General features: G+C 46.3%; 1 protein-coding gene across 3 annotated transcripts in view; it reads right to left on the reverse strand.

Moving 5' to 3' along the window:
- The window catches only part of NDUFAF2 (NADH:ubiquinone oxidoreductase complex assembly factor 2), a 121,251-nt gene extending 114,013 nt beyond the window's left edge, over positions 1-7,238 (reverse strand). The window contains exon 1 of one of the 3 annotated variants that reach the window (XM_073584275.1): positions 7,164-7,238. In XM_073584275.1, the coding sequence (XP_073440376.1) occupies positions 7,164-7,223 (60 nt within the window). In that variant the 5' untranslated portion in view covers positions 7,224-7,238. Of the gene's footprint in view, positions 1-2,557; positions 2,964-7,163 lie in introns of those variants that run through there. The other 2 variants (XM_073584276.1, XM_073584277.1) reach the window with 2 other exon arrangements.
- Positions 7,239-21,052: the final 13,814 nt, after the last annotated feature.

A 21,052-nucleotide genomic window follows, 5' to 3' on the forward strand; every position in this document is an offset into this window, starting at 1 on the left:
GAGCAATTCATCGCCCCAAAGGGCCAGAACAGGACAATCGTATTAGTGATACGACTAAACAGTCTGGTGAACGACCGCCGATCCTGGGGTGATGGGACACTGAAAATTTGGATTTTTAAGCAGGAATGAATGATCCAATCAAGTGCTAAATCGGCGTTTTGCTCGTTCATCTGGGGACACGTTTACACAGGCTGAAGACGGAGGATCGGCCTTCTACGAGCGCTCATTAGCCAATTGTTGTCTTACCTACATGCACCTTAATCTGCTGGTAACTTATCTGCCTGCAGGACAAAAGGATCAGATGGGAAAATTAAAACCACCCATCCCTCTAATATCTGTTCAGGGAGAGTTGGGGGGCGGCCCCCATACACTATGGATCATGGTTGAGAGGGCACATATAAGAGGCCTTGACTTCCGTGGAGGGACGAGTCAATAGGCTGAAGGAAGTTCTGCTCAATATTCATTATTACGGGAATTCTGCTCAGTGTTAGTGTGTTGATTACCTGCTGATACATGCCAGCGGCCATCTGTGGCTCCTCTTCTCATTAGTAGGTCTGGTTCATAATGTCGTGCCGGACAGACATCACAAGAGGAGCAGGTGCTGCCGGCAGGTACATGGGCAGGGCTGAGGGCCACAGATATCGGATGTGGCTACTCAACCAAGGTCCTGAGAATCATTTTGATTAACCATCAGCCCTCTAATAAGCATAGATCCATCTTACTCGCCTGCGACCCTGGCTGAGCTTTCCCGTAGCCTCTCTATGTCACTTGAACTGTCCCCACCTCATTCCTGGTCTCCAGCTTTGTTTCTGTCACAGTCTCACACTCTTTCTTTCCCTTTGTCTTGTTCCCGTTCTTTTCTCGCTCATGTTCCCTCTGCTTTACTCTTCGTTCTCCTATGTCATCAGTGTTGGACTGCGGTGCCAAGGACCCTCCTATAACACGGATTCTGGGGGCCGCTCTTCATTTACATGTAAATACTACATCACCCTCAGTCACAAGTTTACCTCTGCCCCTATATAACAATGCACTGGGCAGTTTCTTACATGAATGATGAGATGTCGCCATTGTCTGTACACAGGGAACCAAGGGTATTGTGCCAAGTACTGCTCCTACAGAGAGGCGCACAGGGGCCCATCGGGGGATGCGCCTGTTCCTCCGTGGACCAGTCTGAGCATGAATGACGTGTATGTACCTGACCAGTGTCTAGGGGTAACGTCTACGCAGGTCAGGGCCATACTGGTGCCAGCACAAGACCCCAGCTTAGTCGCACTTGATTTACAGCCCGTCGGCTGTCCGAGTCCTCAGGCCAGAACATCCCCAGGTCTGATCCAGCCCAACGGTCTGCATGTAGACACAGCTTCTCCTCCAGCACCCAAGGAGAAAGTAGCTTCCTTAAAAAAAAGTGGTTTTCCCAGGAACAAAATACATTTTTAACCAATAGATCTTAGAATAATTATAAGTTCCATAATTGGATGTGTTTAAAATGTTCCTGTGCTGAGAATCTTATAAATGTGAACAGACAGGAGCTCTCAGAAAGCAATGGTGACCCACTGCTCTCCTGTCTGTATACTTTCTTTTGATTCCTCCCCTGCCCAGGAGCTGTGGTGTGATCAGACCATGTTCCTGCACGGTCAGACACAGCCAGTACACAGCAGGGGCACATTTATAAGATTATCTCAGCACAGGAACATTTTATGTAATCACATCCAATAGTGGAAGTTATTAATATTGTAGGATATATGGATTAAAAAATGTACTTTGTTCCTGGGACAGCCCCTTTAAATTTGATGGCTTCTTGGCCATCACCGCTCCATCCTCAGCTCAATGATATCAGAGGTGTACAGAGCGCAGTGGCGGCCTCCATGACGTTCCTCCCACAGCTCTGTAAGCCATGGGGCTGTAATCTGCCCGTGTGTACCAGACCTTCACATAAGAAGTGGCCATTACACGACAACCTGTGGGGAGCAGGGCTGACACAGCCGGACTGGGGGGTCACTGTCCCCTCCTGACTGCACAGACACAGCAGGATGAGGACACAACCCATGGAAGAGGCACAGCAGCCAGGCATGAAACAATACCCATTTCATAAGGAGGATCAAGTTCTCTGTGGGATTGTGGTCTCGTTGCCCATAGAAGCCAGACATCAGGTGTCATTAGTGCAGATTGGGGATAAGGGGTACAGATTCTCCCTGTGCAGAGTGACAAGCCAGGCCTGGCATGTCAGCGTGAGGAGACTTACAGGCCATGCACGCTCCTCTGGGAATTTACATATGCAAATTGCCTCTTCAGAGAGGAAGACGACGAACTCTAGCACCACCTATAGGAAGTAGCAATCCTACAAGTCACTATGATTTAGGCTACAAGGTCCACAGTGACTTGTAGGATCGCTGCTTCCTATAGGTGGCGCTAGAGTACAGATCAGCTTCCTATCTGAAGAGGCAATTTGCATATTAGTCAAGATTATAATCCCAGGACGGTTGCTACAGGCAACACCGCCCCCCACAGCGCACAGCACGTGTGTACATTGCAGCCCTCAGTGTAGCGCTGTCATTACCTGTCCATGTCCTCTGCTCGGGCACGTAGTAATACTTATTCCCGTACTGGTCCGTGCCCATGTGGTGCCTCACTGTCCCCAGTGTCCTCTGCAGCAGGGAGCGCAGCTTGTCCATGATGTGTGAGGGAGTAAACAAGGAAGACACAGAGCGTGCTCTACCGGCACAAGCCCCGCACGACGTGATTGGCCTTCGTAAGTAGGATAACCCCGCCTACACCACCTATAACCAATCACACGCCCGTCTTTTCAAAACATTGACAAACAGTCCCGCCTCCCCAAATATAGCCAATCAGGACACAGCCGCCTCATAACGGCTTCACGGACTCCAGCACTGCGGCGCGCTGTCTACTCTACTCATGGCTGACAACAGTTCCACCCCCTCTGGATCGCGTCCTTTCCCTGCCGCGGCTCCGCCTCCGCCCGCTGCTTCTCAGGACACTAGAGGGAAAGACACGTGACTGCCAGTAGTCTTCTCATAGAGCAGCCTCCGCCATTTTGTAGAAGCTTAAATGCATCGGTCATGCGCGAAGAAAGCATGTGCAGCAGAGACTGATTAATTTACCATGTCAAATATGCCGGCGCTATGGAGGCGCGTTGTAGATGCTATGGAGGCACAGGGTGGACTCTAGAGGTTTAGGGCACACGCTATTGAGGCACAGTATGGAGGCGCAGGGTACACGCTATGGAGGTGCATGAGATGCAGGATTTTTGCCCCTGGACCATATGAAACCAAAACTATTAACCCCTTAAGGTTTTCCTCCCCTTTTTTTTATTCCATTTTCAGAGGGACAAGTTGTCATTTTTAATATCACCATTTATTTTCTCATACAATGCACTGGAAAACGAAAAAAAAAAATCCCAGTGAGGACAATTGATTAAAAAAATGCACTTCGTCCATTGTAGTATGGGTTTGTGTAGTAAACATGATCCTGGTTCTCCAGACCAGTGCTCTCAGTCTAGTCCAGACTAATCTAATTTCCTTCTATGATGGAATCACTGACTTGGTGAATCAGTGAAATGCAGTAGATATAGTAAATCTTGATTTCAGCAAAGCATTCGATAAAGTATCTCATACAATCCTTATTGAAAAAGTGACCAAAGTATGGGATTGACAAGGCAACGGTTAGGTGGATTTATAACCGGCTTAGTGATCGTACTCAAAGATTGGTAATAAATGGTTGCACTTCTAAGTGGAAGAGTGCTTCAAGTGCGGTACCACAAGGCTCTGTCCTGGTCCCAGTGTTTTTCAACATTTTTATAAAGAATCTAGATAAGAGGCTCCAGTTCAAAACCCTAACCATGACATACAAAGCCATCCACAACCTGTCTCCTCCATACATCTGTGACATGGTCTCCCGGTACCTACCCGCACGCAACCTTCAATCCTTTCAAGATCTCCTCTACTCCCCCCTCATCTCTTCTTCCCATAACCGCATACAAGACTTCTCCCGTGCTTCCCCCATACCCTGGTACTCTCTGCCGCAACACATCAGACTCTCACCAACAACGGAAACCTTCAAGAAGAACCTGAAGACCCACCTGTTCCGACAAGCCTACAGCCTGCGCTGATCCTCTACTGAACCACAGCAAGACCTGTTCTACCCTTTACTACTGTATCCTCACCCATCCTCTGTAGACTGTGAGCCCTCGCGGGCAGGGTCCTCTCTCCTTCTGTACTTGTCCCTTGTCTTGCACATGTTTATTGTACTTGTCTATATTTCCCCTTTTCACATGTAAAGCGCCATGGAATAAATGGCGCTATATAAATGAATAATAAGGGAACTGAGGGTCAATTAATCAAATTTGCAGACAATGCAAAACCAGGAGGGATAGCTAAAGGTACTGTCACGCTTAGCGATGCACCAGCGATCCTGACCAGGATATGACGCGGTCAGGATCGCTGGTGCATCGCTAAGTGGTCGCTAGTGAGCTGCCTAACAGGCAGATCTCACCAGTGACATAGCAGCGGTCGGGGGTCGTTACCTGTCAGATGAGGCGATCCTGACGTCCTCCCGCCCGCGTCGCTCGTCGGCGCCACAAGGAAGCTGACGACGAGAAACGGTCCAGGACGTTCTCGCACGATCAGCGGGGGGAGCCGGTCGGAGGTAAGTATCAGACATAGCGATATCGCTAGCAAAAAAACTGACGTTATAGCGATATTGCTGGCGATATCGCTTAGTTTGACAGGTCCTTTACACTAAAGAAGATAGGGAAAGGAATCAGAAGGATCTAGATAAGCATGGGCAGTGACTAACAGAATTATAATTAACAGAGAAATGTGAGATTCTACATCTTGGCAAGAAAAACAAAAACTACATCTACCGAATGGGAGGAGTATAACTAAGCAATAGCACGTGTCAAAAAACCTTGGGTATAATAATAAATCACAGACGGAGAAGATACAGATTAGATATTAGAAAAACTTTTTGAAGGTGATCAATGAGTGGAACAGGCTGCCACGAGAAGTGGTGAGTTCTCCTTCCATGGAAGTCTTCAAACAGAGGCTGGACAGATATCTGTCTGGGATGATTCAGCGAATCCTGCTTTGAGCAGGGGGTTGGACCAGATGGTCCAGGAGGTCCCTTCCAACTCTAAGGGTATGTGCACATGCTGCGGATTCTGCTGCGGATCCGCCTCTGCGGATCTGCAGTAGTTCCGCAGGCAGTGTACAGTATAATGTTTTCCTATGGGTTTTCAAATCCGCAGTGCACATGCTTTGGATTTTTCCTGCGGAGAAGCTGAAGTTTGAAATCCGCAGCATGTCAATTGTTCCTGCGGATTCCACTGCGGTTTGACACATATTCCATTGTCCAGGTGTCAAACCGCAGGGGAAAACCGCTGGCCAATCCACAGGAAAACCGCAGGTCGTTTTACCTGCGGATCTGCACGGAAAAATCCGCAGGTGAATCCACAGCGTGTGCACGCAGCCTAACATTCTATGATTACGACAATACAGATACTAGAAGGGTTTTCTCATATATGTTAGAAAATTTTAATCTCTGTGGTCATTTTGATCTCTCCATCAGTGTTCCTGTGACTTCTTTAGTGCACAGAACTGAAGCTTTTATTCACAATCATTTGGGGGGGGATAAGCCTTTTAATAGCTTTTTATTGCATTTTTTGGGAGCAATTGTGACACCCATAAACTGTTAATTGTGTGTGTGGGGGGGGGGGGTTCTGGTTTGGAGTTTACTTTACAAAACACATGTTTTTATATTTTATTAGCTCGGGACAAATATGCAAGCGGCAATAACAAATTGGCGAAAGGGTGGAGGATTTATACTTATTTTATATTTTAAAAGTATATATATACTAGCTGAAGAGCCTGCCGTTGCCCGGGCATAGTAACTAACTGTGGTTAGTTATAACAAATTATAATGATTATCCTCCATCCCATAGTCCCGTGCTCATATACCCATCACACATCCTCCATCCCATAGTTCCGTGCCCATATACCCGTCATACATATCCTCCATCCCATAGTCCAGTGCTCATATACCCATCATACATATCCTCCATCCCATAGTCCAGTGCCCATATACCCATCATGCATGTCCTCCATCCCATAGTCCTGTGCCCATATACCCATCATACATATCCGCCATCCCATAGTCCCGTGCCCAAGTACCGATCATACATATCTGCCATCCCATAGTCCCGTGCCCATATACCCATCATACATATCCGCCATCCCATAGTCCTGTGCCCATATACCCATCATACATATCCGCCATCTCATAGTCCCGTGCCCAAGTACCGATCATACATATCTGCCATCTCATAGTCCCGTGCCCATATATCCATCATACATATCCTCCATCCCATAGTCCTGTGCCCATATACCCATCATACATATCCACCATCCCATAGTCCAGTACCCAGACACCCATCATACATATCCACCATCCCATAGTCCCGTACCCATATACTCATCATACATATCCTCCATCCCATAGTCCCGTACCCATATACCCAAACATCCTCCATCCATAGTCACATGCGCATATACCCATCATACATATCCTCCTTCCCATAGTCCCGTGCCTATATACCCATCATACATATCCTCCATCCCATCGTCCCGTGCCCATATACCCATCATAGATATCCTCCATCCCATAGTCTCATGCCCATATACTAATCATACATCCTCTATCACATAATCCAGTGTCCATATACCCATCATACAATAATGTATGTAAAGCGCTGTGGAATTAATGGCGCTACATAAGAGAGTAAACTTAATAAATACATATCCTCCAAACAATGGATGGGAGCTTATGTTCCCAGGGATGCTAGATTTCTCCCACCCGGTCAATGTCTGCTGAGGTTTTGTGGAGTGGGAAAACTGTTGCTCATAGCAACCAATCACAGCTCAGCTTTCATCTTTTAAACAGCTCTGGTGAAATGAAAGATGCTTAGTGATTGGTTGCTATGGGCAACACAGGCAGTGTAATCCGTTGTGGTCAAGAATACGTGCCTATGAAATAGATATGCTAGACATTTAATATATATACCGTATTTTTCAGACTATAAGACGCACTTTTTCCCCAAAAAATTGTAAGGAAAATGGGGGGTGCGTCTTATAGTGCGAACGCAGGCATACCGGCGGGTTGCAGCAGTGGTGTGGTGTGGCGGAGGCAGAGGTGCTGCAATGCTGAGGCATGGTGGGCAGTACGGCGTACATCTGAGCAGGGTCCCTTCAGGTGAGGTGACGCCGCGGCCCGGTGTCCACAGAGAGCAGAGCCGGGTTAATCACAGGTTTCTCGGTGGCGGCGGCCATCTTCATGAGGCCGTGCGTGTGCAGATTTAGTTCTCTGTTTCCCGGGGCTTCAGGAAAATGGCAGCACATGTGCAGATTGAGATCTCGGCTTCAGTATTATGTCCAGTCATATGTAAAAGTTTGGGCACCCCTATTAATGTTAACCTTTTTTCTTTATAACAATTTTGGTTTTTGCAACAGGTATTTCAGTTTCATATATCTAATAACTGATGGACTCAGTTATATTTCTGGATTCAAATGAGGTTTATTGTACTAACAGAAAATGTGCAATCTGCATTTAAACAAAATTTGACCGGTGCAAAAGTATGGGCACCCTTATCATTTTCTTGATTTGAACACTCCTAACTACTTTTTACGGACTTCCTGAAGCACTAAATTGGTTTTGTAACCTCATTGAGCTTTGAACTTCATAGCCAGGTGTATCAAATCATGAGAAAAGGTATTTAAAGTGGCCACTTGCAAGTAGTTCTCCTATTTGATTCTCCTATGAAGAGTGGCATCATGGGCTCCTCAAAACAACTCTCAAATGATCTGAAAACAAAGATTATTCAACATAGCTTTTCAGGGGAAGGATACAAAAAGTTGTCTCAGAGATTTAACCTGTCAGTTTCCACTGTGAGGAACATAGTAAGGAAATGGAAGAACACAGGTACAGTTCTTGTTAAGCCCAGAAGTGGCAGGCCAAGAAAAATATCAGAAAGGCAGAGAAGAAGAATGGTGAGAACAGTCAAGGACAATCCACAGACCACCTCCAAAGACCGGCAGCATCATCTTGCTGCAGATGGTGTCACTGTGCATCGGTCAACAATACAGCACACTTTGCACAAGGAGAAGCTGTATGGGAGAGTGATGTGAAAGAAGCCGTTTCTGCAAGCACGCCACAAACAGAGTCGCCTGAGGTATGCAAAAGCACATTTGGACAAGCCAGTTACATTTTGGAAGAAGGTCCTGTGGACTGATGAAACAAAGATTGAGTTGTTTGGTCATACAAAAAGGCATTATGCATGCGCTATATTGTTGACCGATGCACAGTGACACCATCTGCAGCAAGATGATGCTGCCGGTCTTTGGAGGTGGTCTGTGGATTGTCCTTGACTGTTCTCACCATTCTTCTTCTCTGCCTTTCTGATATTTTTCTTGGCCTGCCACTTCTGGGCTTAACAAGAACTGTACCTGTGTTCTTCCATTTCCTTACTATGTTCCTCACAGTGGAAACTGACAGGTTAAATCTCTGAGACAACTTTTTGTATCCTTCCCCTGAAAAGCTATGTTGAATAATCTTTGTTTTCAGATCATTTGAGAGTTGTTTTGAGGAGCCCATGATGCCACTCTTCATAGGAGAATCAAATAGGAGAACTACTTGCAAGTGGCCACTTTAAATACCTTTTCTCATGATTTGATACACCTGGCTATGAAGTTCAAAGCTCAATGAGGTTACAAAACCAATTTAGTGCTTCAGGAAGTCCGTAAAAAGTAGTTAGGAGTGTTCAAATCAAGAAAATGATAAGGGTGCCCATACTTTTGCACCGGTCAAATTTTGTTTAAATGCAGATTGCACATTTTCTGTTAGTACAATAAACCTCATTTGAATCCAGAAATATAACTGAGTCCATCAGTTATTAGATATATGAAACTGAAATACCTGTTGCAAAAACCAAAATTGTTATAAAGAAAAAAGGTTAACATTAATAGGGGTGCCCAAACTTTTACATATGACTGTATAATTCAGTATATCTAATATATAAAGCTCAATGTGGGGGTGTATGTATGTCCGGGATTGGCATCCGCACCATCACAGCTACAGCCAAAAAATTTGGCACAGTCACATGTCTGGACCCCGAGAGCGTCATAGGCTATGTTGTGAGGTGAAATTTTAACCCCGCGCGTTTTAATTCACCAAACAATTTTGCCCCTATCTACATAATGGGGAAAAAGTGAAAGGAAAAGTGTTGGAGGCAAATTGACAGCTGCCAGATGTGAACAAGGGGGACTGAAAGAATGAGAGCGATGGCGCCAAAGAGTATATACCGTACAGTTGCTAAGGTGGGGCCCTGACATGGGATACTCAGCACACACGGGGATATGAACACACACACTACCACGTTCTTCAACACATATACCACACTCGGCACACATTTCACCACACATACACCAACCTCGCCACATAAAAGGCAAAACACAAAAGTCGCCACTCAAAACTCACCACGATGTCCCAGAGCTGTTTAAAAGATGAAAAATGAGCTGTGATTGGTTGCTATCTGCTGTATAAAAAGGTGTGGGGTGCACCAAACAATCAATGGGTTCTATATATGAGGGTGCAAAAGCCTTGCATGGAGAGAACCATGAAATGTGAGAGAAAAAAGACCAAGCAAGGAATGGCCTGCACACCAATTAAATCTGATAACACATAATAACCGTAGAAAAATGCTTTATTGGAAAACACAACACACGTGTTAAAAACAATTGAAAAGGACAAAGGATGAACATGTAATAATCACATGCAGCCATAATAGGTATAGAGCCCTTTTGTATCATTAAGAGCACAGACAGTGAAAAGCCATCACAATACACCGTGTGTGCAGAGTTTTTTCTGAGACATATGTAGTCTCCAAGTTGATTCCTATATACCAGCCCAATGTACAAACTTTCCAGGACCACAATTCAGGAGCCTGCAAACAAATAAGGCTGTTAAGATGTAAGAGAAGTTGTAGCTACATACTCACTGAGCCACCTAATGGGCAAAAACCCTGAAAGCAGCTCAATATTGCCAGATGATGTGCTGGTGGATGGCCAGGCACCCATGAAGTCTGTGGATAGCCAAGGGAATAATGCCCATAGGCATCCAAAATCAAGCTAACACAGGGCTGAAGACATGGAGCAGGGGTGTGAGGAGCAACCCCAAGCGTATCACTTGCTTAAAGCAGCTTCATCAGGGGGAGTGTGCACGGATTCAGGATTAGGTACACGGCTCAGCAGTCAGTATCACACAGGATAGGGATAGATATACAGCTCAGCAGTCAGTATCACACAGGAGAGGATTAGATACACAGCTCAGCAGTCAGTATCACACAGGATAGGATTAGATACACGGCTCAGCAGTCAGTATCACACAGGAGAGGATTAGATACACAGCTCAGCAGTCAGTATCACACAGGAGAGGATTAGATACACAGCTCAGCAGTCAGTATCACACAGGATAGGATTAGATACACGGCTCAGCAGTCAGTATCACACAGGAGAGGATTAGACACATGGCTCAGCAGTCAGTATCACACAGGATAGGAATAGATACACAGCTCAGCAGTCAGTATCACACAGGAGAGGATTAGATACACAGCTCAGCAGTCAGTATCACACAGGATAGGATTAGACACACGGCTCAGCAGACAGTATCACACAGGATAGGATTAGATACACGGCACAGCAGACAGTATCACACAGGAGAGGATTAGATACACGGCTCAGCAGTCAGTATCACACAGGATAGGATTAGATACACGGCTCAGCAGACAGTATCACACAGGAGAGGATTAGATACACAGCTCAGCAGTCAGTATCACACAGGAGAGGATTAGATACACGGCTCAGCAGACAGTATCACACAGGAGAGGATTAGATACACAGCTCAGCAGTCAGTATCACACAGGATAGGATTAGATACACAGCTCAGCAGACAGTATCACACAGGAGAGGATTAGATACACGGCTCAGCAGACAGTATCACACAGGAGAGGATTAGATACACAGCTCAGCAGTCAGTAACACAGGATAGGATTAGATACACAGCTCAGCAGACATTATCACACAGGATAGGGATAGATATACAGCTCAGCAGTCAGTATCACACAGGAGAGGATTAGATACACAGCTCAGCAGTCAGTATCACACAGGATAGGATTAGATACACGGCTCAGCAGACAGTATCACACAGGAGAGGATTAGATACACAGCTCAGCAGTCAGTATCACACAGGATAGGATTAGATACACAGCTCAGCAGACAGTATCACACAGGAGAGGATTAGATACACGGCTCAGCAGACAGTATCACACAGGAGAGGATTAGATACACAGCTCAGCAGTCAGTAACACAGGATAGGATTAGATACACAGCTCAGCAGACAGTATCACACAGGATAGGATTAGATACACGGCACAGCAGACAGTATCACACAGGAGAGGATTAGATACACAGCTCAGCAGTCAGTATCACACAGGAGAGGATTAGATACACGGCTCAGCAGACAGTATCTCACAGGAGAGGATTAGATACACAGCTCAGCAGTCAGTAACACACAGGATAGGATTAGATACACGGCTCAGCAGACAGTATCACACAGGAGAGGATTAGATACACAGCTCAGCAGTCAGTATCACACAGGAGAGGATTAGATACACGGCTCAGCAGACAGTATCACACAGGAGAGGATTAGATACACAGCTCAGCAGTCAGTATCACACAGGATAGGATTAGATACACGGCTCAGCAGACAGTATCACACAGGAGAGGATTAGATACACAGCTCAGCAGTCAGTAACACACAGGATAGGATTAGATACACGGCTCAGCAGTCAGTATCACACAGGATAGGATTAGATACACAGCTCAGCAGTCAGTATCACACAGGAGAGGATTAGATACACGGCTCAGCAGTCAGTATCACACAGGAGAGGATTAGATACACGGCTCAGCAGTCAGTATCACACAGGAGAGGATTAGACACACGGCTCAGCAGTCAGTATCACACAGGATAGGATTAGATACACAGGTCAGCAGTCAGTATCACACAGGATAGGATTAGAAACACGGCTCAGCAGACAGTATCACACAGGAGAGGATTAGATACACAGCTCAGCAGTCAGTAACACACAGGATAGGATTAAATACACGGCTCAGCAGAGTATCACACAGGAGAGGATTAGATACACAGCTCAGCAGTCAGTATCACACAGGATAGGATTAGATACACAGCTCAGCAGACAGTATCACACAGGAGAGGATTAGATACACAGCTCAGCAGTCAGTATCACACAGGATAGGATTAGATACACGGCTCAGCAGACAGTATCACACAGGAGAGGATTAGATGCACAGCTCAGCAGTCAGTATCACACAGGATAGGATTAGATACACAGCTCAGCAGACAGTATCACACAGGAGAGGATTAGATACACGGCTCAGCAGACAGTATCACACAGGAGAGGATTAGATACACAGCTCAGCAGTCAGTAACACAGGATAGGATTAGATACACAGCTCAGCAGACATTATCACGCAGGATAGGGTTAGATACACAGATACACATGTTGTTTATCAAAAGGCTCTTGAATGAGTTGAAAATAAAATACTATCAATACTTGGGTAATCATTTAGGTAATTTGTGTTGCAAATCTGTAGTGTTGAATATATGATGTGAAATGTTTTTATGTGCAATGTAACCATTATAATTTGTTATAACCACAGTTGGTTACTATGCTCAGGCAACGCCGGGCTCTTCAGCAAGTTATGTATAATTATGTATTTCTATAAAAAGTCATATATTCTTCACCTGAATATACGTAATTTTTTGGTCCCGGGTCTGCCTACTTATTTTTGTTTTTATTCCTTAGACCGATTCTTTCTGTATTTCATTGAACGTTCCTCCCTGTCGGCATGATTCTTGAACATACACAATCCCATTCAGCTGCAACCACAGGGTTTTTTTATTTGTTTTTCGCACCTAATATTTGTATTTCTCTTTGAATAGAAATTGAGGAAACAGGTTTACTTTCCTCGGATGCTGCATACACGTTTCATCTTCTTTTCTGCTCTTCATCTAGATGTTAGGGTGTGTGGACACGTTGCGGATTCTGGCCTTGCGGATCTGCAGCAGATTCTCCTGCGGTGTACAGTACCATTATATTCTATGTAAAATAAAAACCGCTGTGCTCATGTTGCGGAAAAATCTGCGCCAAAACGCCGCGGTTTTGAATCTGCAGCATGTCAATTCTTAGTGAGGATTCTGCAGCGTTTTTACACCTATTCCATTATAGGAATCCGCAGGAAATCCGGAGCAGAATCCGCAACGTGTGCACATACCCTTACAGAGATGCCGTCTCCATCTTTCTCTACCTCTTGTGTATCCGCCCGGTCACCAGTCATCTGTTCCTATCGGTAGTCGTAGTCATTAACCATTAGGGTAAGTGCACACGCTGCGGATTCACCTGCGGGTTTTTTCCCGCGGAAACGCAGGTAAAACCGCAGGTAAAGTGACCTGCGGTTTTGCTGCGGTTTGGTCTGCGGTTTTGCCCTGCGGTTTCACACCTCTACTATGTTAAAGGTGTGAAACCGCAGCAGAATCCGCAGAAACAATTGACATGCTGCGGGAAAAAAAACGCAGCTTTTCCGCAGGTGAAAAACCGCAGCGTGAGCACTGCGGTTTTGAAAACCCATAGGCTAACATGGTGAAGTACCATGTCTGCGGAACTGCTGCAGTTCTGCAGGGCCAAAACCGCAGCAAAACCGCAGCAAAACCGCAGCGTGTGCACATACCCTTAAACCTCCAGTCACTCTTTTATGTTTTTCGAGAATTAGTTTTTACAGCTACGTTCTTCGTGACAGCTAGCCATAAATTTAACTTAATGTCTGATGAAATGTCAATATACTCTTTGAAAACCCTTATCCATGAAATTTATGGTATTTTTTTTTCTTTTTCTCTTTTTTCGTATATTTCTGCATGGACATGCGTGCATCTGTGTTATATATTTGTACATTTTTCCTGTAAACCACCTAGATTTCTACATGAAATGTAATGTGAATTGCTTACACATGTACATATTGTGATTGTAGTTGCTTGGGTTGATCTTCACCAGCAGGACCGGCACCCTCCACACGGATTTCAACCTTCAGCATTGGACTGCAGGGCGTGGTGAGATCAATATCCCCCTCTCCTTAGTTGAGCTGTGCTGTAACCCTATTCAAGCCGTGGAACGCAGACTGTCCACTAGATAGAGCCCTATTCTAGCTGTGGAACACAGATTGTCCACTAGATGGAGCCCTATTCAAGCCGTGGAACACAGACAGTCCACTAGATGGAGCCCTATTCAAGCCGTGGAACACAGACTGTCCGCTAGATAGAGCCCTATTCTAGCTGTGGAACACAGATTGTCCACTAGATGGATCCCTATTCAAGCCGTGGAACACAGACTGTCGACTAAATGGAGCCCTATTCAAGCCGTGGAACACAGACTGTCCACTAGATGGAGCCATATTCTAGCTGTGGAACACAGACTCTCCACTAGATGGAGCCCTATTTTAGCCGTGGAAAACAGACTGCCACTAGATGGAGCCCTATTCAAGCTGTGGAACACAGACTGCCACTAGCTGGAGCCCTATTCTAGCTGTGGAACACAGACTGTCCACTAGCTGGAGCCCTATTCTAGCTGTGGAACACAGACTGTCCACTAGCTGGAGCCCTATTCAAGCTGTGGAACACAGACTGTCCACTAGATGGAGCCCTATTCTAGCTGTGGAACACAGACTCCACTAGATGGTGCCCTATTCAAGCCATGGAACACAGACTGTCAGTAGATGGAGCCCACTAGCTGGAGCCCTATTCAAGCCGTGGAACACAGACTGCCACTAGATGGAGCCCTATTCTAGCTGTGGAACACAGACTGTCCACTAGATGGAGCCCTAATCTAGCTGTGGAACACAGACTGTCCACTAGATGGAGCCCTAATCTAGCTGTGGAACACAGACTGTCCAGTAGATGGAGCCCTAATCTAGCTGTGGAACACAGACTGTCCACTAGATGGAGTCCTATTCTAGCTGTGGAACACAGACTGTCCACTAGATGGAGTCCTATTCTAGCTGTGGAACACAGACTGTCCACTAGATGGAGCACTTCTATTGGAAATCTATTGAAAGGTCTCCATCATTCTGCTGACCTGGATTTTTTACAAAATGTATGCTATTGTGGAGAATATTATAAAATAAGTAACAATGACTTATAATAATCTTTATTTATGTAACGCCAGCATATTTCGCAGCGCTTTACAGTTTAACAGTTTCAAAACACAAGTCATAAGTAACAACTTTAACAATACAATAATTAAAGCAAAATAAGACGACCCTGCTCGTGAGAGCTTACAGTCTACAATGAGGTGGGGGAGATACAAAGTACAGGAGTGTATTTACAATGATGTATTTACAATGATGGTCCAGCCATCTTGAGGGAGTGAGGGATGGATGGAGATAGTGAATGGGCTACACACACACTTACACATAGAATGACTGTGATTAGTGAACATGATAGGCCGCTCTGAACAAATGTGTTTTGAGGAAGTGCCTGAAACTATGCAAATTGTGGATAGTCCTAATATCTTGGGCTAGAGCATTCCAGAGGATTGGCACAGCGTGGGAGAAGTCTTGGAGTCGGGAGTGAGAGGCACGGATTAGTGCAGAGGTTAGTCGAAAGTCTTTTGCAGATTGCAGCGGTCGTTTAGGCCGATAGACAGAAATTAGGGAGGAGATGTAGGGGTGTGCTGCACTGTTTAGAGCTTTGTGGGTGAGAACAAGCACTTTGAATTGGATCCTATAATGAATGGGCAGCCAGTGTAAGGACTGGCGAAGAGCGGACGCGTCCGAGTACCGATTAGCCAGATAGATGACCCTGGCTGCTGCATTAAGTATGGACTGGAGAGGGGATAGTCGAGAAACAAGGAGGCCAATTAATAGAGCGTTGCAGTAATCCAGGCAGGAGTGGATCAATGCTACAGTGAGGGTTTTTGTTGTTTCCATGGTGAGAAAAGGGTGGATTCTAGAGATGTTCTTTAGGTGTATGCGGCAAGATCGGGCAAGAGATTGTATATGGGATGTGAAGGAGAGATTGGTGTCAAATATAACACCCAGACTGCGCACCTGCTGCCGGGTTGTTATTATAGTGCCACCCACGGAGAGGGAAATGTCAGAGTTAGTAGACGGCAGGAGCAGAAGAAGTTCAGTTTTGGAGAGGTTGAGTTTCAGATAGAGAGCGGACATGATGTTGGAGACTGCGGACAGACAGTCACTGGCGTTCTGTAGTACAGCGGGGGTAGGGTCGGGGAATGACGTGTATAGTTGTGTGTCATCAGCATAAAGATGGTACTGAAAGCCAAATCTGCTAACGGTCTGTCCAATTGGGGCTGTGTAGAGAGAGAAGAGAAGGGGGCCAAGGACTGAGCCCTGAGGTACCCCGACAGCGAGAGGAAGAGGAGATGACGTGGAGCCCGAGAACAAAACACTGAAGGAGCAGTCAGAAAGAGAACCAGGAGAGAACAGTGTCCTTAATGCCTAGTGACTGGAGCTGAGAGAGTAGGAGATGGTGGTCAACAATGTCGAAAGCTGCAGATAGGTCAAGAAAAATGAGAAGAGAGTGGTCACCTGTTAGGCGTCGGGTTCCTGCAGCGGTTCAACAGGAATCCAGAGCCTCACATTCTGTGGTCTCCAATTGTCTTTCGACCGCAGAGGAGATTGCTCAGCAATCCCGGTTTCCCAGACGCTCTGCCCAGACCTGCTCTGTGAGGCTGGCTATTGCTGCCACCTTTGGGTCAGAAATAGCAATGCAGGCTGCTCAGCAGCAAATCGCTCCAGAGGCTAAGTCCTTCTGTCGCTCCACTGAGCATGCTCAAGAGACGATCTCCCATTGGAGATCAGGAGCCACATGTCCAGGTCCTTCTCCAGATCTGATTGGTCCATCTCAGGGATCTGGAAGCTTCCGGAAGGTTCTGGCTATAAAAGGTTTGCATGGCCGCTCGGCCATGCACTAGTATAGTCTCTAGTTGCTGCGTGAATGGTGATGGATGCATGAACCTGCGAATGACTCATTAAGATCCCCTCCCTCTGATATTACGAGTGTGTATAGGGACTTAGCTATAGAGTCAGCGCCAGCCAGTGGCAAGCTACAAGCCACTACAGCATCCTCCACAGTGCTAGCGTCCGACAGTGCGCCTGCTTCCGGGCATTGTCGACTAGCGGCAGTGTCTGTTGCCACGCTGCAGTCTGCAGCTCCTCTTGGCGTCCGCAGTTGGGACGCCGCACGCACGGTAGGTCTAGACGGACGCAGACCCTCTGCCTAGGGTCCAGCTCCTGTGACCATATACCGTGCGTGCACTTCTCTGAGACCTGTGACGCTAACAGGCTCAACCTTCTTGTGTTTTTCACTTAAGGCATCTCTGTGAGTAAACAGAGATCGCTCAGCGCACCTGGGTGACGTTCAACCCGCGTGCGTAATACCACCATATTGTACTTCTGCCATTAGCTAGCAGCAGTGTTAACACCTTCTGCACGGTGGACCCCGGGCGGCGAATGCACTTTACATTATTTTATGTTTAGTGCGTTCCGCCATCCCTAACATCAAGGTTACGTTTTGCTGTCAGAAGTTCATTGGTGACTTTGATGAGTGCAGTTTCAGTCGAATGTAGGGGGCGGAAGCCGGACTGTGAAGGATCTAGAAGGGAGTGAGTGGAGAGGTAACGGGTAAGGCGGGAGTAAACTAGGTGCTCCAAAAGTTTAGAGATGAAGGGTAGATTGGAGACTGGTCTGTAGTTGTTTGTGCAGGATGGGTCGAGAGTGGGTTTCTTTAGTAATGGAGTAACGATGGCGTGTTTGAAGGAGGATGGGAAAATGCCCGAGGAGAGGGAGAGATTAAAGATTGTAGTTAGGTGGGTTGTGACGAGTAGAGAGACTGGAGGAGATGTGAGGGCATGGGCTCGGTAGTGCATGTGGTCGGACGAGAAGAAGAGAGGAGTCTGGAGGCTTCTTCTTCTGTAATGGGATCAAATGTGGAAAGTGAGCCAAGGGAGATGCAGGAAGGGATGGGAGTCACAGCACTTGGTGGATGGGAGCAGATTTCCTGATGGATATTATCTATTTTTTCTGTGAAGTGGGAGGCCAGGTCATCAGCACAAATGTCTGTGATAGGGGCTTGTGCTTTTGGCCTGAGGAGGGAGTGAAAAGTGTTGAAACGTTTCTTGGGGTTGTTGGCTAGTGAGGAGATCAGGGTGGTGAAGTAGGTCTGTTTGGCGAAGTGAAGAGCAGCGTTATAGGTTCTTAACATAAATTTGAAATGGATGAAATCTTCTGGTGTGCGGGTTTTTCTCCTTAGGCATTCACCATTGCTAGAGCATCGCTGGGGAAGTTGAGTTTGCGGTGTGAGCCTGGGCTGTTTTACTCTGTGCTTGGAGGTTCTGAGGGTGATCGGAGCTACTAGGTCAAGAGTGCTTCTAAGAGTGTCATTGTAGTGATGAACAGCCAGATCAGGACAGGAAAAAGAGGAGATTGGGGACAGTGATGAGTGTAGGGTGTCTGAGGGTTAATGGCTTGTAGATTTTTGATTGTGTGGTAGGTAGGAGTGAGCTGGGGTGGGTGAGGATTGTGAGCATGAAGGAGAGTATATTGTGGTCAGAGAGTGGAAGCGGTGAGTTAGTTAGGTGGGAGACTGAACAGAGCCGGACAAAGACGAGATCAAGGGTGTTACCATCCTTGTGTGTCTCAGAGGTTGAAAGCTGCGAGAGGCCTAGAGAGGTGGTTAGTGATAGAAGCTGGGATGCAGATGTGGAAGTAGGGCTGTTAATGGGGATGTTGAAGTCTCCCAGGATAAGAGTTGGTAGTTCTGAGGACATGAAGTGCGGCAGCCAGGCAAAAAAGTCGTCAAGGAAGTGGTGGGTGAGCCTGGGGGCCGGTATATGACCACTACTCTGAGGGAGAGGGGACGGAAGAGTCTGATGGTGTGGACCTCAAAAGAAGGGAATGACAGTGATGGAACTGGGGGGATGACCTGGAAAGTGCATTGTGGGGACAGGAGTATGCCGACTCCACCACCAAGTCTGTTTGTGGGTCTCGGGGAATGAGAGAATTGTAAGCCACCATAGGAAATGGCAGCAGGAGAGACAGTGTCAGAACCCTGAATCCAGGTTTCAGTGAGGGCCAACAGATTAAGAGAGTTGCTCATAAAGTAGTTGTGCAGGAAAGGAAGCTTGTTACAAACAGACCATGGATTCCAGAGGGCACAATTAAGAGATGGAGATGAGGGAGTGCAAGTAATATTAATAAGATTATTATGGTTTCGATATGGGGTAGGGGTTGAGGTTGGGGGATGGTGGACTATGGTTGCGGGAGATGTCCCCTGAAATCAGTAGGAGTAGGAAGATAAAAAGCAAATAGTTGTTGGAATTGTAAGTAGTTTTTTTTTGCAATGTGTATGGGCAAGATGGGCTGAGGTTTGTCAGGAAGGTGAGGAGTGCATGGGAGCTGTACATGGGAGAGGGAAGTATGAGGGGCTGATGTGTATGAGTCGTGATGGAGTGGGGTGGTGAGTGTGGATGGCAAGAGAGTACAGGAGTATAGAAATAAAGCACATGGTTAAAGGGAATACAAAGTGTGGGTTACCTGATTCCTGCCATGATTAACTGCCATGGATAACTGTCGTTTTCTTGATGCTTTGCTTATGGGATGTGTTGTGAGTTCATTCTCTGGTTCACCAGTTGTGAGTTCTGCTTCCAGACTCCCTCTGGTGGTAACAGGAGGTAGTGAGGCTGATTTGATCGGTGGAGATCTGCCACCTGAGAATGAGAATGACGATTGGACCGCAGGAGTCTCAGATTGGATTTAAGACAGCCGACGCCCTATTCAGTTGCTGGTGATTCCTTCTGGCTTGTCAGCTCTTGGTTTTCAGCTCTGTTCCAGTCATCTAAAGCTAAGTTTTTCTGCTAATGTTCACACTTGATTTTGTTGGTCTATTCAGTTTTTTGTGTGGTCAGCCAGCCCCGGCTGGGGGCTGTGCTGAATTTCCACTCTTATTTATCAGTATTTTGCCAATTTGCTTTTTGTCCCTTACTAGTTTGGTCTCTTTTTGCTCTGTCTCAGAATATATTTCAGAGTGCTGATATAGTGGGAGAAGTCTAGTGACTTCAGGGTTAATTTTGCTATCAGAAGTGTTGGACATTATTTTTGTAGGGTTTTTTGCAGGTTGCAGACAGTGTCTTTCCTTTCCATTCCTTTCTAGTTAGTTTGGGCCCCATCGTTTGCTCAGCCTATTTTCCTGCCTGTGTTTGTGCCTTCATCTTGTTTCACCGTCAATACATGTGTGGGGGCTATCTATTCCTTTTGGGGTCTGCTCTGGGGCAGTTAGTTTTCCCCTTTTCATGCTTCAGGCTTATTTAGTCCTCCGGCTGTGACGAAGCGTCTAGGAACATCGTAGGTACGCTCCACGGCTGCTGCTAGTTGTGTGGTAGGATCAGGGATCTGCAATCTGCATAGTTACCAACCTCTCTGGTTTTCTGTGACTTAGCTTGTTTTGCTTTTTTCTCCTCGGTGACCCATTCATAACAGGGATGCCTGCGTGCACCCCTCACTGCGTGCTTCCCCTTAGGAACTACTAAATATATAGGCCACACTACAGGGTCAGGAGAACAGGATTGTGGGAGCTGGTTTGGTATAATTTGGCAGCTGGGGCCAGCACACCAGGGGGTGGTTAGATGATCAAAGGCATGAGACCAGGCTGCATCTATATGCTATAGCACCTTCCACCTGATAAGATCTAGAGAGACCCCAGTCATGGATATAAAGCAGTAAGTATTAAATACAGTGCAACTAATGAATTATACCAAAGCTTTAGCAGGCACATTAAAATATGTAGCAAAATGGTAAAGCAGCAGAAGACAGACAGCAAGCAGAAGTATGGAGTTGTACCA

The sequence above is a fragment of the Dendrobates tinctorius genome, unplaced genomic scaffold (assembly GCF_039654945.1).
Source record: "Dendrobates tinctorius isolate UK_male_01 unplaced genomic scaffold, ASM3965494v1 ptg000083l, whole genome shotgun sequence".
In the NCBI taxonomy this organism is placed as follows: domain Eukaryota; kingdom Metazoa; phylum Chordata; class Amphibia; order Anura; family Dendrobatidae; genus Dendrobates; species Dendrobates tinctorius.